At 35.0% G+C, this 15,799-nt stretch overlaps 1 protein-coding gene and 1 pseudogene across 1 annotated transcript; one reads left to right on the plus strand and one right to left on the minus strand.

Annotated features, from left to right (window-relative positions):
- Positions 1 to 1,255: 1,255 nt before the first annotated feature.
- On the plus strand, positions 1,256 to 4,107 carry LOC110710848 (annotated as a pseudogene).
- Positions 4,108 to 5,187: 1,080 nt separating this feature from the next.
- Positions 5,188 to 15,141, minus strand: LOC110710720 (ubiquitin-activating enzyme E1 2-like). The gene is made up of 7 exons (XM_021889059.1): positions 14,984 to 15,141; positions 13,958 to 14,354; positions 12,562 to 12,779; positions 9,160 to 9,954; positions 7,521 to 8,389; positions 6,998 to 7,430; positions 5,188 to 6,094 (listed from the first exon to the last, which is right to left on the minus strand). Exons 2-7 carry the CDS (start codon positions 14,334 to 14,336, stop codon positions 5,498 to 5,500), a joined length of 3,291 nt encoding a protein of 1,096 aa, XP_021744751.1. The 5' UTR covers positions 14,337 to 14,354; positions 14,984 to 15,141; the 3' UTR covers positions 5,188 to 5,497.
- Between the last annotated feature and the right edge of the window lie 658 nt (positions 15,142 to 15,799).

The following is a 15,799-nucleotide window of genomic DNA, read 5'->3' on the forward strand; positions in this document are numbered from 1 at the left end:
AGGTGCGATACTGTATTAAAATGTGAAGTTCTAGTGTTCACTTTTTAAGTGGTACATTTGGCTTACTTCCTAGTGTTCCAACGATTTAGTTCTTTCCCCACCATCTGAGGGTAGGACAAAATTGAATACAGATGCAGCTGTATGAGGTGATGTTGTAGGCCTGGGATGGTTGTAAGGAACTTGGTGGGGGACGTGCTGATGTCTGCAGGTCGAGCAATTTATGGTGTGATGCCTGCTCTCCAAGCTGAGGTCCTTGCTTTAAAGTTTGGTCTTCAACTTGCCTATGAAGCCTGGTTTTGTTCGATTGAAGTTGAAGTAGACTGCCTGAACCTTGTGCACTTGGTTAATGGCTGCTCGAAGGAAATTTCTGAAGTGCAGATTATTGTGAACGATATTTGTGCTATGAGTAGTCTTTTTAATATTGGTTTGTTTTCACATGTTAGTAGAGAGGTTGTAATAAACCGGCTCACTCCATGGCCAAATGTGCTCTCCTTCGAGGAGAGTCTTGTTTGGATGGAGGATTGCCCCCCTGCTGTAATGTCCTCTGTCCTGCTTGACAGAGCTCCTTAATTCTACCTGCTGCCATTGCACTTTGTCAAAAAAAAAAAAAAAAAAAAAACACCGATTTAGTTCTTCCCAAAAGAGGCATCATTAATTAGCCTTAATATACCCTGGTTTCAAAATGGAACAGTTTGGTAGCCTTAATATAACTCTAGCTAAAACTTATGGAGTAATTAACTCTATTATTGCTAAGAAATTACCATGTGACCGAACTAATAAAAAATAAGTAATTGCTTTTTTTTTTTTGGAAAATGTTATACATAGCCCTTAGGGCTACATATAAGTATTAAATTTACACTTAAAAATCGTAAAAAGTTAAGAAATCATCATAATATAAACATTAATTACATTGATTATGGATTCCTAATTTTATACAAATTCCTAGAGTGTATTTAATGCTTATATATAGCCCTTAGGGCTACATATAACATTTCCCTTTTTTATGACTAATGATGATTAGTCAATGCTTTAATTCAAAAATAGATTTTTTCAAAAAAAAAATAAAAAAAAATCAAAAATAGATAGTTACTACTCTGTATTATTTTTAATGTTAAACTTCCAAGGCTCCAATAATCACGTTAGAGAATGGGAAAGCACGTATATATCTTCAACTTCGTGAGTTGGAATAAATGCAAATTATATCTCTTACTTAAATTGCATTGCATTAAGTTTATAATCTCATTGCACAAGGCAAATGGCTGGATCAGAAGCACCCTTCAAATACTTCGTGGTACATTTTCTTGAGCCTTTCTCAAATTTGTGCATATGTTGTTAATAGATGTAGTAAGCTTTTATGATCTTGTCATACCATTTCGAAAAATATGTAACTTTGTTTATTATAAGCCTTATTACAAAATATTGTAACAATTTCTACTGATGAGAGATTGTTATATACACTCAGATGTACGGTACACCTGGGTATTTTGTATTCATTTTGATGATTGTTTTTCATTTAATCATCAAATGAAGAGGAAAAATTAACCTTAATTTAATTGGGTGTACGTACGGTCATCCGGGTGTATGTAACAAATTCTACTGATGATTTGAATATGTAGCTTGTTAGTTGTTACCGTATTTACAGAATATGTAGCTTGTTACCGTATTTACAGATAGATGCATTTACAAGCTCTCCTCTAAAGGTTAATCCGGCGGTGGTGTTCTTGTTGGATAGAGAGAAGGATCAAGAATGCTTGCAAACAATGGCTCAAGAGTTTAATTAGTTGACCTGCTACTTGACAAAGATGACTGATCTGGAAATATCATTAAAGAGACCTAGATTTAATTTGAGATGGGTTGGTCCTACTTCCGAGGTATAACTTTTTTCTTTGAAACTCCACCCATTTAAATATAATTGCAATAATTTGAATAGCACATGATGATTTACATGTTAACTAGCATATGAAATACGGAGTACAATTTTACTCGAAAATTAACACCTACTTAAAAAAAAAAAATGGTAAAATTTAGTATATGAACAATGAAAAAAGTCAAACACGTTAATTATTTAGGAACAGAGAGAGGGAGTACATTTAAATCCTACCAATACCAAATTCAAATACTCCCTCAGCCCATGATTATCAGCACAAAACGTCCTTTTTGCAGACTCTTAGGCGAGGGAAATAAGAGAGAGAAAGTGGTCCCATATGTTTAAGTTTGTTAGTGGGTTAAAATGAGTGGGTGATTGGAGAGAGAAAGTGATTCCATATGTTAAGTTTGGTAAGATTGTCTTTTTACACTTTAAAATTTACTAAAAAAAGGAAATATAAAAAATTGTTGAACATAATAAAAACACCCATTTATGGAAAATGTTGCAGATAATTGTGGGCGGAGGGAGTATAATAATTTCTGTTTTTTTTTTTCCCTCTCATATTCTGTTTTCTTTTGTTAATTTCTTCCTTATTAATCATCATATTAATGTCATTTCTTCCTTATTAATCATCATATTAATGTCACCAGATAAAAATTTGCGGGCATGGAACCTTAGCAAGTGCACATGCAATATTTTCCACAGGGATGGTCCAAGGCAACGAAGTCGAATTTGTCACAAAATCTGGGGTTTTTATGGCTAAGAAAATTTTGGAAAATCAAAATGGCGAAATATTAGAAGTAGATCATGATCAACTTCATCCACATAAATTTCTAATTCAGTTGCACTTTCCCTTATATCCAGTGGTGCAACTTAAATCCCCTGAGATGTTATTTTTCCCTAGATCCCTCAATGGTCCATCTACAGTAAATTGCACGAAAATGTCATCAGGAGAAAATGATCTTATAGTAAGTTGAACTTTCTTTGATTTTGTTAGGTATAGTATGTACTCCTCCGTTTCATAATTCTGGTAACTAAATTACACATGAGTATGTTAATAGCTAATTTGATTCGCGGGTTATGTATTATGATGTACATGTTGAGTTAAAGTCTAGCAAAGATGTTACAAATTTTGACCCAATATGGATGATATTGGTAAATGGCCTGGTAGAACAGTTGCTATCGCAGCAATTGCTCCTCCTCTTTCTGGTTTCGGTTTTATTTCACGTCTATTTGCTCCTAGGGTTGGATTTATGGAGGTAAAGCCTTTAATTTACTTTACCATTGCTCTTCCACCATTCATTACTCACTAAATGTAAACTTTTAATATGTATTGTACGTATTTTTTTAGAGAAACAAAAATGGATTTCTTTAATATTTATAAGAGTACATTTTCTTCATTATTTGAATTTGGACTTCTGAGATTTGATTGAATTTGATAGTTGATAACCTTATTCTTACACTAGATTGGACTCGATTAGTCCTAATTAAAGCTATTTAGTCTTTAATATTCATTAGGGTGAAGAGAACACGACTTTAATTAAAAAAGTGTGAATAATGTATAGATAGTTTATAAATACTATATTAAAAGTCAACGAATTTTGATCAGGATTATGCATGTGGAAGTATACATTGTGCATTGGTGCCCTATTGGAGCAAAAAACTCGAAAAATCTGATCTCAAGGCCTATATGGTTCGTACACCATCTTTTATTTTTCATACACAGTCATACTACTCGTATCAATAATTGGATAGTGGAGACGTATGCACAGTCAAAATGAGCATTGTACATATACGTCTCCACCATCATATCTACACTACTCGAATCACAACGTCAAAATATATGTATTAATTTGTGATTTTCTCCTATGTATGGCAGGCATCTTCAAGAGGAGGAACTTTAATGTTACATGTCAATGAAGAATCACAAAGTGTTTTTATAAGTGGTGAAGCTGTTACCGTGATGGAAGGTTTATTTCTTGTGTAAACCTTAGGTTTCTTTTTTTTGTTTTAAAACAATTATTAGTTTGAATAATCTGTGCGGCTGTACAAATATACAGTGTGGTTGCTTTGTTTTTATTACGCTTGATTAGCTTGAGCACTGGCATTAGATTGGCTTAGAGCAATCAAGTCAATAATTTAGACAATTTTTGGTAAATAATTGTTGTATTTTGTAGTCTACCATTTTGTTTGTACTAAGAAAACCTTGTAAATTGGTAATCTTTAATCAGATATTTGATCTGTGGGCATCACATTTATCTTAAAATGTTCAATGAAAAATAAAATATGTGTACTGTAGTATGTATTGTGCAAAGTGTTATTAAAATTAGTGGAGACCAGAGAGTAACAATAAAATTGTAGTTATTGTAATAAATCAAATTTTATCCCTTTATTTATTTTAATTTACATAAACTGTTGATTTGGAATTTAGGTTGACTTTTTAGTTTTTTTAAAAAAGTGATGATTTTTTTTAAGAAAAAGCAAAAACAAAAATCATTCTTTCAGTTTCTCCTTCATCAATATTTTGTTTTGATTTTCTCCCATCTAACGTATTTCATCTCCATCTCCATCTTTTCTTAATTGCTCATATTAATGTTGCAATTTCTTCATCGTTACAAACTTACAATGCTCTATTCAAGCTTTAACCTGCGGAGCTGAACTGGCTTAATCTACGAAGATGTGAGAGTTAAAATTGGTGGGAAACTCACCTTGTGACTTTGAGGTCATAAGTTCGAACCCCACCAACTACATTTGCTTGGGAATAATGAGATTCCTTTTCCTCCCCCCTCTAGTCCTCTACTTTTAAGCTTTGACCTATAGAGCTAGACTGACTTCACCTGTGAAAAGTGTCGGTTAAATAGGGTATTTCATCTTTACTCTTAATAATAAAAAATCACTATAGTAAACCGTCCTCACACCTTACACTCATCTGGCCAAAAGTAACAAATTAACAACAGTAATAAGCAAAATTTATTTAGGTGACAAAATCATTGTTCTTAAAACTTTTGAAATCTAATTGCGGATGACCTTTGTCATGCTACTACTTTCATCGGCAACTTGTGATTTCTCTATTACAGGCATTACAGCAGCATTCTTCCAAAATTCTGCTAATCTATTCAGCCTAATTAGGCGTACTAATCTTTCAGTTTATAATTTAATACTATTCTTTCAAGTGCTCTTGATCCATCCTAACCTTAAAGCTTTCAATTGGTATCAAAAGAAAAAGGCCAAGCAAGAAGGCCATCGACCATATCCTTGCTAATAGCCAAATAAGGCCATTATATCTATGACATCAAAGGGCTGAATTCTGCTCTTCCATCTTCAACATTATCACAACCTGGATGAATTTTTCAATACCTATCATAAAAGTCGAGACAGAAGGGTAAATGCCTTCCGAAGATCAACAAGATAAACTTGTTGGCAAGGTTAAAATAGAAAGATTAGCCGAATCAAACCATAAAAAATGTCTAAAAGACTAGAGATCATAATTTCCAGCACCATTTTCTTTGTTTACCACCAAGAACTAAGCCTTCCAACAACCTCTCAGCATTGCAGATATACTAGTGTACTGTTAAAAGTTCTGCATCCTACTTCCCATACCAGCCATGAAAAAAAAAATATATATGAGAACTACTCGAAATATATCGAGACCTGGGGAATATCAACATCGTTGTCTTCTTCATCTTCACAAGCAACCACCACATCAAAATGCTTACGGTTCAAAGGTAGCTCAGCCTTGGCGACCTCCCTGGCAAGATCAACCATCTTCTTGTCCATTCTATCTTTATGCCTCGGGAACATACTATTGTACAGCAAGCAACTGCCATAGGATACACTGTAAGCACTAAGCCCCTTGTTCTGAAGCCAGTCAAGGAGTTGTCTCAATGTCGGATTATCCCTCAGAATCCAACGGTCCCAGACTGTCCAGCTCATGTCCTGGTGCTTGATCACTTTCGGTGGGACCGGTTCAGCCATTGAGAATAGAGGGAGTGCGAGGTTGGCAAAAGTATTGCGGTAGTCCTCCACTTTGTGACCTCCATCCAAGGCTTTGTAGAGCTCCAGACAGACAAGACCTGTAGCCATGGCCGTGGATGTTGCAATAGCAGGGATAATCCTACCAGCAATGAACTTTGCCTTGAGCTTGTCAACCTCAGGAATACCATAGTTTCTTGCCCTCATGTTAGCAAGTCCAGCAATCATATCCATGTGATAATTGGTATCATCATCCTGCCAATGTTTTGTAAGCTTTTTCAGTACATACATAACTAAAGTATATTTATACAGGGAATTAATAACCTTAGAAAATGCAGAGTACAAGACTAAAGAGTCTAGAGCTAATAGAAAGTTGATATAACTTATAAAGCATTGACAAAAATTGGTGTGGAACGATAAACAAATTTTCCATCATTGGCATATTATCTCACCGTAATCTTGGAGCTTCTCAGAACTTCGTACAAACAGATATTCACTACTGGTAATTATTAGAGATGAACACTTGCACTACAATTGTACTCAATTAACATGTACCTTAGCCCAAAAAGAAAACAAAGTTTACAGCAAGAAGAACAGGAAAATTAAAAGTGAAAGGAAAATTAAGCCCCACAAATTCATTATGCAATTTAAGTCTAACCCTTTATATTAAGAATCAAGAAGCAACTACCTCTGTCTAAAGTAAACCAATAGACCATAGAAGTACAGTCTAAAGTAAAACAATTGATCATAGAAGTAAATTGTATTAATACAAAATCAAACTCCAATGATGAACTTCTGTAACCCAAATCGATTAGTTTTGTAATGAAAAGAAAACATTGAGAACAAACTTCTTAAATCTTATTGCTGTAAATTGATATATAAGGAGTTCTTCATTTGATTTAATAATAGAGGATAAAAAAGCTCATAAAACAAAGTTGCTGTAAAATCAAGAAACTGACATTAATGAACATTGTGATCATGTAATTATGAAGATCTAAATATCTAATGGGCCAAATTGATTCTCATTTCTTATTAGATCTACTTTGGTGAATTCAAGACAACAATATGGTAATGGATTCAACATCTAGAAACAATTATACAGATATGAAATAGAAATATTATGCATGTCTATGGCCAGTAGTAATAAATGATGCTTACCTTCTCAAACTGCACTGGGTTCATCCTGAAGCTAGAAGAGAGCTGGCCCCTGCAGTTCTCTAACCTAGCGACCAATTGTTCAATCACCTCAGCATCATCTATTGAAGCATTAGAAAGGCTTGTAGCTTTCTCATCCGTAACAATCTTCGCATCCTTCTTTGGCTCAAAATTAGGAACAATCACTTTACTGACAGCATCTGCTAGTTTTTGGGGAGATCTGATCCAGTCAGGTATTGGGATACCAAAAGTCTCTGCACGCAATACAGATGCCGCCACCACAAAGTTGAGGTGGCCTGCATCCTCCACGGAGAACTGCAAAGGGCGTGGAAAACGTTTGGGAGCAGACCAGAATGGGGCACCTGTACTGGTTACAGCATCTTCAGGGAATGTAAATGTCAACTGCTTCACGCGGTCCGAGAAGTAGTCTTCAAACCTAAAACACATAGCATACATGAATGTTAATTCATTAGAGAGACAACATATCAACAATGTAAAAGAGCACTAATGAGCCAAGCCCTAGTACCTCAAACGTGCCCAGGTAATGCAGTCCTGGAAGTCTTCACATTTCTCTTTGTCAAGGCATTCAATCACACGTTCTAGGGTTTCCCTAGCCTGAGCATCACCAGATTTCCTCATGGCAGATGCATATTCATCAGGGTTATTCAGGAAGGCGTTTACTTCAGCAGGTGTCTTCTCAAGCAATCCTTCAAACTCGGAGCGTGCCCAAGTCAAGCAATGGTCAATGTTGTGGGGAAAAGAATGGACAGTACACATAGGTGCCTGTCTCTCAGGTGGGTCACGAGAAGCACCATAGTTTTCTGTCAGATGAGGAATAACCATCTGTGTATTGCACCTGGCACCAAGGGTCCCTGACTCGAGAAGTGGTTTCTGGAAATACACACACCTTTGATCAACATAAAGCCTAGCATTGACATTGTCCAGAGCATTGATAACCACATTCAGATTTTCCCAAAAATTGTCATCAAAGACATTCTCTGTCTCAGGGCTTGCACGATTTTGAAGAGCTTCGATACGAAGATGTGGATTCATAGCAGCAGCTGCTGTTGCAGCAACTGTGGATTTTGACTGCCCAATGTTCCAATCACGGAAAAGAAATTGTCTGCTGAGGTTACTCTTTTCTATAACATCATCATCTGTAATTGTTAGTTTCCCTTGGCTTCCACAAGACACCCCCATTAAAGCCAGATTTTTCAGGAACTCACAACCCAGAGCACCAGAGCCAACAACAAACACTTTTACATCCTCAAGCTTTTTCTGGAGCTTGGCTCCAAAAACAGAAATTTGGGCATCATATCGACTGTTCAAGGGCTTCAGATCCCTTGGATCCAGTGGTTCAGTGGGAAGAGATTCTACAGAGTCAAAGTAGAAAAACTGCAAACAAGCACAATGCAAACATAAATGCATTAATATCCAAATGAAAGGTATGCTGGAAAATATTGATATGGGTACAACTATTCAGCGATTTCCAAGAAGAGAGAAAACAATACGTTGGAAACGGTCGGAAAATTTGGAGTTTGTTGAGAGAGAGAGATGCATGGAAAGGTGGCAGAAAGGTTAGACCCGACCAGTCAAGCAATTTTGGGAGATTTGATTTAACTTTAACTTCTTTTTTTTTTTTTTGGGGGGGGGGTTTTTGAAGAAGAGATGCATGGCCAGGTGGCAGAAAGATTAGAACCAACTATTTCACTTATTTTGTGTGTGATCGGAGGGTAGGATGGGGATGCCTATAATTTAAACATTAAATTATACACATGCAACTCAACGTGATTTTTCTTGTTTCACAACAGAAAATTTGGAGGGCTACTTGTACAAAAACTTCCAAGATTTAAACATGCATCTGACTGATTCCATTTTAATATGGAAAGGTCGATTTGATCATTAATGCGATATGTAGGAAATTTAGGTAAAGTAACACTGAAACAGAAAACCATGCCACAGGAAGAGAGGGTGGAGATGAGGGCACATAAATAAAGAAAGCAAAAACGGAAAATTGTAATTAAATTGTTATGCAAGGAACAAAGCATAGAGTACAGCGAAAACTTCGAAATTTTTTGGATAAGGTCCCATTTAGTCACAGTAGATACATACATGATCTCATATTTGTTCATGAGCAGCAATTCAGGTGAAATGAAGAAACAAACCTGGAAGAGTGGATGGAACTTCCCAGAGCATGCTTTTATAACTTCTTGCCCAACAATGCCGCCAAACATTGCAGCCATAGGATTCAAAACAGCCTTTGAACCGAAAGCGAACTGCCTAAGCAAGTCTTCATTGATATCATCAAGCTTACCATCAGTTAAACTATCATTAATTTCTTTAACAAAAGATATAAGCTTGTGAGCATCCTCCTCGGATCCAGCAACAGGAAACCGACCAAATGCTGATATGTACTTGTCTAATCCTTGAAACGCCAGATGAAGAAGTGGTGGGTGATCAAACTTTGAGAAATCGCTAAGTAGGAAATCGCCGGGATCCTTAAGAGCTTCACGGAGTGGTTTGAAATTCAACACCTTTGGCTGCTTCACCTGCGTCACAATACCGCCTTTCTCATATGGGTTAAAACCTGTGGTATCTTCATCAAGAGTGAATGAGTAGGGCCTAGCATTCTTGATTTTCCTAGGCTTTCCATCATTTAATTCTGTCATCCCATAGACTTCTGAGAACGTAACCAGATCCCCATCCTGAAATTCAAGCCTCTCATCGTCCACACATGAAATCAGAGCAGGATTGTCATTACTGATAGATGCGATAATACCGGTGTGTGGATCATTTCCATCCACATCAACTACAGTAAATTCAGGTCCAAAGTCACAGAAGACACTGCCAAAGAGGCCACATACTTCTGACTTGATGAAAGCAATAGGAGGCTGATGGTTGTGGCAATACTCATCAAATTCAACTGCTTTATCTAGACTGATATTTGTAAACACAACAGCCTGCAATATATAAACAGAGGAATAAGATATAATACAAAGGAATCAGATATGATAATTATGCATAACAGGAGCTAAACACTTAATAAAGCATCCATAAAGAAGCTAACAGGACAGCCAGTAGTCACAACAAAAGAGCACTTCTGGCATTGCAAACTATTCAAGCACCAGAATTATGGAGGGAAAGAAGTAAATGCCACCTACAAACTTTGCATAATAAATCAATTATAAGAAACCAGCCCCTCAACATCGATGATGTTGACTTCATCTGCAACTCTCACAAATTCATCTCAATTTACACAAGGCCAATCAGTCAGTAATTCTCTTACAGCTATTAGTAAAATTTCTAATAAAAAAACTAGATTTCCATACATCATCTAGTAGACATCTACAACACACACTAATTCCTCAGCCTACATATTTCACTCGGTCAATAATTCTTTTGCAGCTATTAGTAAAATTTCTAGTAGACTAACTAGATTTCCATACATTTTCTGCAATACAACACTAATTCATATCAGTCTACATACAGTCAGTCAGTATATGTAATCCTTTTGCATAGATATAGTACTGCTAGGATGATAATTTTGTTTTTGCACAAAATTGTGTGCTGCACTAGTGCACTGATTTAAGCAAGTCTGCACCAGCATTGCTTGGTTTTTTCCTACCCAAAACCAGTTTCTATAATAACTTTTGGCTGTGTTTTCAAAACTAACATATTAAACAGAAAACTTGAAATCACTAGTCAATATTCAATCTGTCACAAAAACATCAAATCAGTTATATATTTTATCTATCAATGCAAAAACCATAATTGAAGGAAGGCAATGTAGCGCTAGTAGAAGCAAGGCTTAACCAGGAAAAGCTAATGGGTATACATCAGAGAAGGGACAGTTCAACAACTACAAGCAACTGACAAAATTTTCAACATCACCATCAACCTCATCAGTAACATCAACTGCAGCAGAAAACCAAATGTTCAAGTCATCCAACAGAAACAAAATCCCCAATGTCAAGCTCATCTACCCTAAGTATAACATTAGAGCCAAAAGGCCAAAACCAAAACTTGCATTTGCTTTAAATAATACATTGAAGAATTATTTATAGATACACAGAGCATTGGAAAAAAATTATGTAAGGTATGTTTGGGATAACCCATTTGTGTAATGAGAGGCATATTTATGCTTGTAAATCATTTCAGAAAAGTAAAATAACTAAGAGCAACAAAAAGGATGAATAATTTAAGAGAAATTACAATTTACAAGGCAACCTTATGTGTAGGATTTAAGGGCATTCATGAAGATAGGCAATCCATATATTCAATGAAATAAATTGCTTTAGAGCGCTATTTGAATCACATAGCCATATCAATTTGCAGACTGACAGTTAAGGTTGTTTATATTTTCAAGGATTTCAACTTCATGTGGGTGTTGCATTGTAAGTTTAATCCTGATAATTCCCTGTCATCTAGCCATGATGGACAGACAGAAAATCTAACTACAAGATTTTGCTTTTTATTTTATTGAAAGCCAACTTATTGAACTTTGTCATCAGAGTTGTAAGTTTGTAACACCTGTTAGACTGTTATACAATAAAAATAGCAATTACAATAGATTAGCAGAAACACTTTGGAAGAAACAGAATTTGGCAAATTTTTAATTGGAGATTAATAGTTGTGATAAATTTGCAACATATGCCTATACTACCAATGAAACTTCAAATATGGTGCACTTAGCGCCCCAAGGAAGGAGAAAAAAAAACTCTGCTAGAATTGTAAAGAACTTAACAACACCCTTCCCCCACAGATATTATGATGTACTTTCAGGTCGTGGACAAATAAGTGGCTCTGGCAAATCATAATTCGTTAGGAAATGGCATTCCATCCTCTATAGTGTAAAACCCAATTGCTTTACTGTCATAACCATATTTACCTACTGTTCCACAAATAACAGGCTCAATGGCTCATGCCAAAATAAGTTCATGTTTGGCGAGGAAGAAAATCTGCTTGCCAACAAAAACACTTCAATGATACATCAACACACATTTGGAGTCTTTATCAATACCAAAACTAGGGTAGCTACACCCACCCTCTCTGATGTTACATCAAAATTATCAGTTGCCTAACCAATGTTTTCCAACAAGAGATTTATACAGCTACGCCTTTTCTCAAGTAAATCAGAAATGTCAAGAGTTGGAGCGGTCCAAAATTAAATTTCCTGAATGAAAATCCATAATGAGGTTTACCAATATCACACTCCTTAATCTTAAGATTCTTATTAGTCATACTGTACTACAGTACCCTTTGCAGGAGTAATATAATCAAGAACTAACAAAATTAAATAAGCATAGAATTGTACAGAGTCCTTACAAACAATGTTAATCAGCTCAATAAGACCTTCATTAATGATGAAATGGCTTAAAAAGTATTTGCAAGCCAAACAGTAATGTACTGCAAATAGCACACAAACAAGGTGCATGCAAAATCTAAAGTTCTAATCATCTATATACATGATGAATGGGCAGACCCCTACACTAATAATGCAGCAATTAAGTGTCAGGCTGTATGGATATAAATATGAAATAGGCGATTTCAATCTGTCAGCTATTTACCTGAAATTCAGAAAGCTTTTCCTTCGTTATTTCATTGGTTAAAGTAGAAACAACCACAGCATTATTCAGTTCTTGCAACTTCTGAACAGAAACAAGGGCACGATTCTTTCCCACATCTTCCTCTGAAAATATAAAATTGCTGGACAGATCCCACAACTCCACAACTCCTTCATCATGCAATGTCACAGACTTAACACCAGCAAGGATAAGATTCTTTGCTGCAAGACCCATGTTCACAGCATTATTACGTAATTAAATAGCATATATTATCACAAATGATGAATGATGCTCAGCTTTTAGACAATGGTACATGCAAGAATAATTCATGCACCAACACTAGTATCTTATCAAAAAAAAAAAAACTGGGTAATTAGTACTTCGTCTGTTCCCCAAATAATGCAACATGGGGATGGAACACGGTTTTTAAGAAGTGGACAGAGATAGAGAGGAATAAAGATATAGACTCATTTGATGTGGAGGGAGAAAACATGTGCAATACAATATTTGTAAAGCTTCTTAAAATGGTAATTGCTATAGTATTTGTGGAACTGAGGAAGCATGACCTTAAAGAAACAATTAGCATTGGGTGCATGCGATGCACGGTTTATAAATCACATTATTAATTCCATAGGAAAAAAATAAAAAAAACAAAGACAATTCAATTAGTAATAAAGGGCTCATTTACTAATGGACTCAAACTACCTCCACTTATGAACATATGTACCTCTCACTCAACTCCATCAACTATAGACAAAATACAACACACTACTGTTTTTCACTACTCCAAATATTCAATCATTTAAGCGCAAAACTAATAAAACCATGCAGTTTGTGTTTTTATCTACTCAAAAACACATTGCAAACACCATATCATTATATCAACATCAGATAAAATCTACTCCACTACCACAATTTAGTTGAACTCTAAACACATACAGACATTTTAAGCCATTGCTAAAATTTGCCTATTCATTTACTACCAAAGTACCTATCCAAAACTTCTTAAACCACTTTTAGATTTAAATCACATAAAAACCAACAACCTCCAAATGCTTAATTCAAAATGAGATAAGCCTAAGTTCTGGTCACTTTGAAACACTGGTAAATAAGGTAACTACATTCACAATGATCAGTGATCTTTCCTTTGCCATTATTTTAAATTTTACTTATCTTTACATTTGTCTTTGACCAATATTGTGAAACACCCTTCCTTTTCCATTTTCAAACATTACGATTATCCATCATTAAAATGAATCAAGGAATAATAACCTAAAATCACCGCATGTATAACATAATATAAATAACAATATATGGGGAAAAAAAAAAGTCATAAAATGAATTAAATTAAAAAAAATTAGTAGATAGAGCAGAAGAGAAAGAGAAACAATAAGTATACCAATTTCAGCACCGAGGCCTTGCAAACCAGAAACTAGGATATTAGAGGCGAAAAGACGACGCATCGTCTCACGGCCATAGACGGCGAGCTGACGACTGTGCAAGTCCTCGTCGATGTCATTTGGATTGCTGTTGTTGTTATTAGTTCCTTTTCCATTTCCGTCACCGAAACCCATATTGGAACGCTCAGATTCACCGTTCTCCGATCCTTTGCTGTGACCGTTGGCAGACGCCGTTAAATCAACAGAAGACGAATTAGAAGAAGAAGCAACAGTAGCAGTAGAGATCAAACAAGGCTTCTTGAGAGCAACGTTGAAGGCGGTGACCTCCACAACTTCGTCGTCAGCCTCTCCTGCCACCGCTCTCTTAACTGGAAGCATATAGTGCTTTCAACTTCTCTGCACCATTTTTTTGACATTTGAACAATAATCAGACGTCAGAAAATTTAATCGAAATTATAATCGAACAACAAAAATCGATTGACGATTACGTTAAAAATCAACAAAACTAATTGATTAATTTTTAAAAATTCAATCGAAAAATTATGAATTAAAATGACGATTTAGCTAAACAAATCAAACATAAAATAAAATCAGATGAAAATTCTAAAATAAGATGACGATTTAGTTAAACAACATCAAAACTAACTAGCAAAAAATAAAATCCAATGATAAAATTCAAAGTAAAATGACGATTGAGCTAAAAAACAACAAACAAAAAATCAATTGAGAAATTCTAAAATGAACTGACGATTAAGCTAAATAAACAACAAATAATAAAATCGATTGAGAAATTCTAGCATAAAATGACGATTGAGCTAAAAAAAAAATCAAAAATCAACAAAAAAAATTGAAATGAGAAATTCAAGAAAAATGACGATTAAGCTTAAAAAACATGAAAAATAAACGAAAAGCAAAGAATCAAATGAAGAATTCGAAAATCAACAATGACGAAAATCGTAGAAGTGGAAAAATTAATGGAAGAATAGCTTGAAAAAGAAGCAAGTGAGAGAGGAGAGAGAAAGTACCGACTGCGCGATGAGGAGGTGGAAGATGGAGGAGAGAGAATAAGGAGCCAAGAAAGAGAAAGAGGTGGTGGGTTTGGTTTTGTTTGCTTGGGTTAGGGATATATTTTTTTGTGTTTAAAATATTTATAGTATAGTAATGGTAATGGAGTGAGGGTTTGAGGTTTGGACTGGACCTGTGGTTTAGGTATTTATGGATGGAGAGGTTGAAATGGGAGACGGTTAGTGCTGTAAATTTATTTGTGGTGTTTTTATTGCAGAACAAGTTTTGTGTGAGAAAAAAAAAATTACAAAATTAGACAAATGTCGTCGATGGTAGGATTCGAACCGATGCGATAGAGCCAATTCGGCCACTGGATTTATATTATTGGGCTTGGTCGCTTGGGTACGCTTGTTTTGGTCAATTTATGTTTTCTAACCTTGACTACCTTATGTTTTGATGAAATTCATTTATAGAAAATTAAAGTTAATTAATTACTGTTTACTGTATCAGTTTTCAAAAAAATAAAAAATTGATGTTTATAAATGTCTTAAGTAACTACGTAATTCCTCAAAAATAATACTCCCTTCGTTTCAATTTGTTAGTCTTATATACTATTTTGGGCATTTCAAAAAAAATCTACCCATATTGAATGTATTTCACTTTTAACTAGATTTTATTTCCTATTTTATACATATTAAATTCCGATAAGTTAAGTTAATTGATTGTGAATTTATGACATGACCCTAAGTAAATACATTATTCCCTTGAATTATGCAATTATGGTTGACTATTTCTTAAAAAAATCAAAACAATTTAAATAAAACAAAATTAATTAT

The sequence above is a fragment of the Chenopodium quinoa genome, unplaced genomic scaffold, assembly GCF_001683475.1.
Source record: "Chenopodium quinoa cultivar QQ74 unplaced genomic scaffold, ASM168347v1, whole genome shotgun sequence".
Classification (NCBI taxonomy): domain Eukaryota; kingdom Viridiplantae; phylum Streptophyta; class Magnoliopsida; order Caryophyllales; family Amaranthaceae; genus Chenopodium; species Chenopodium quinoa.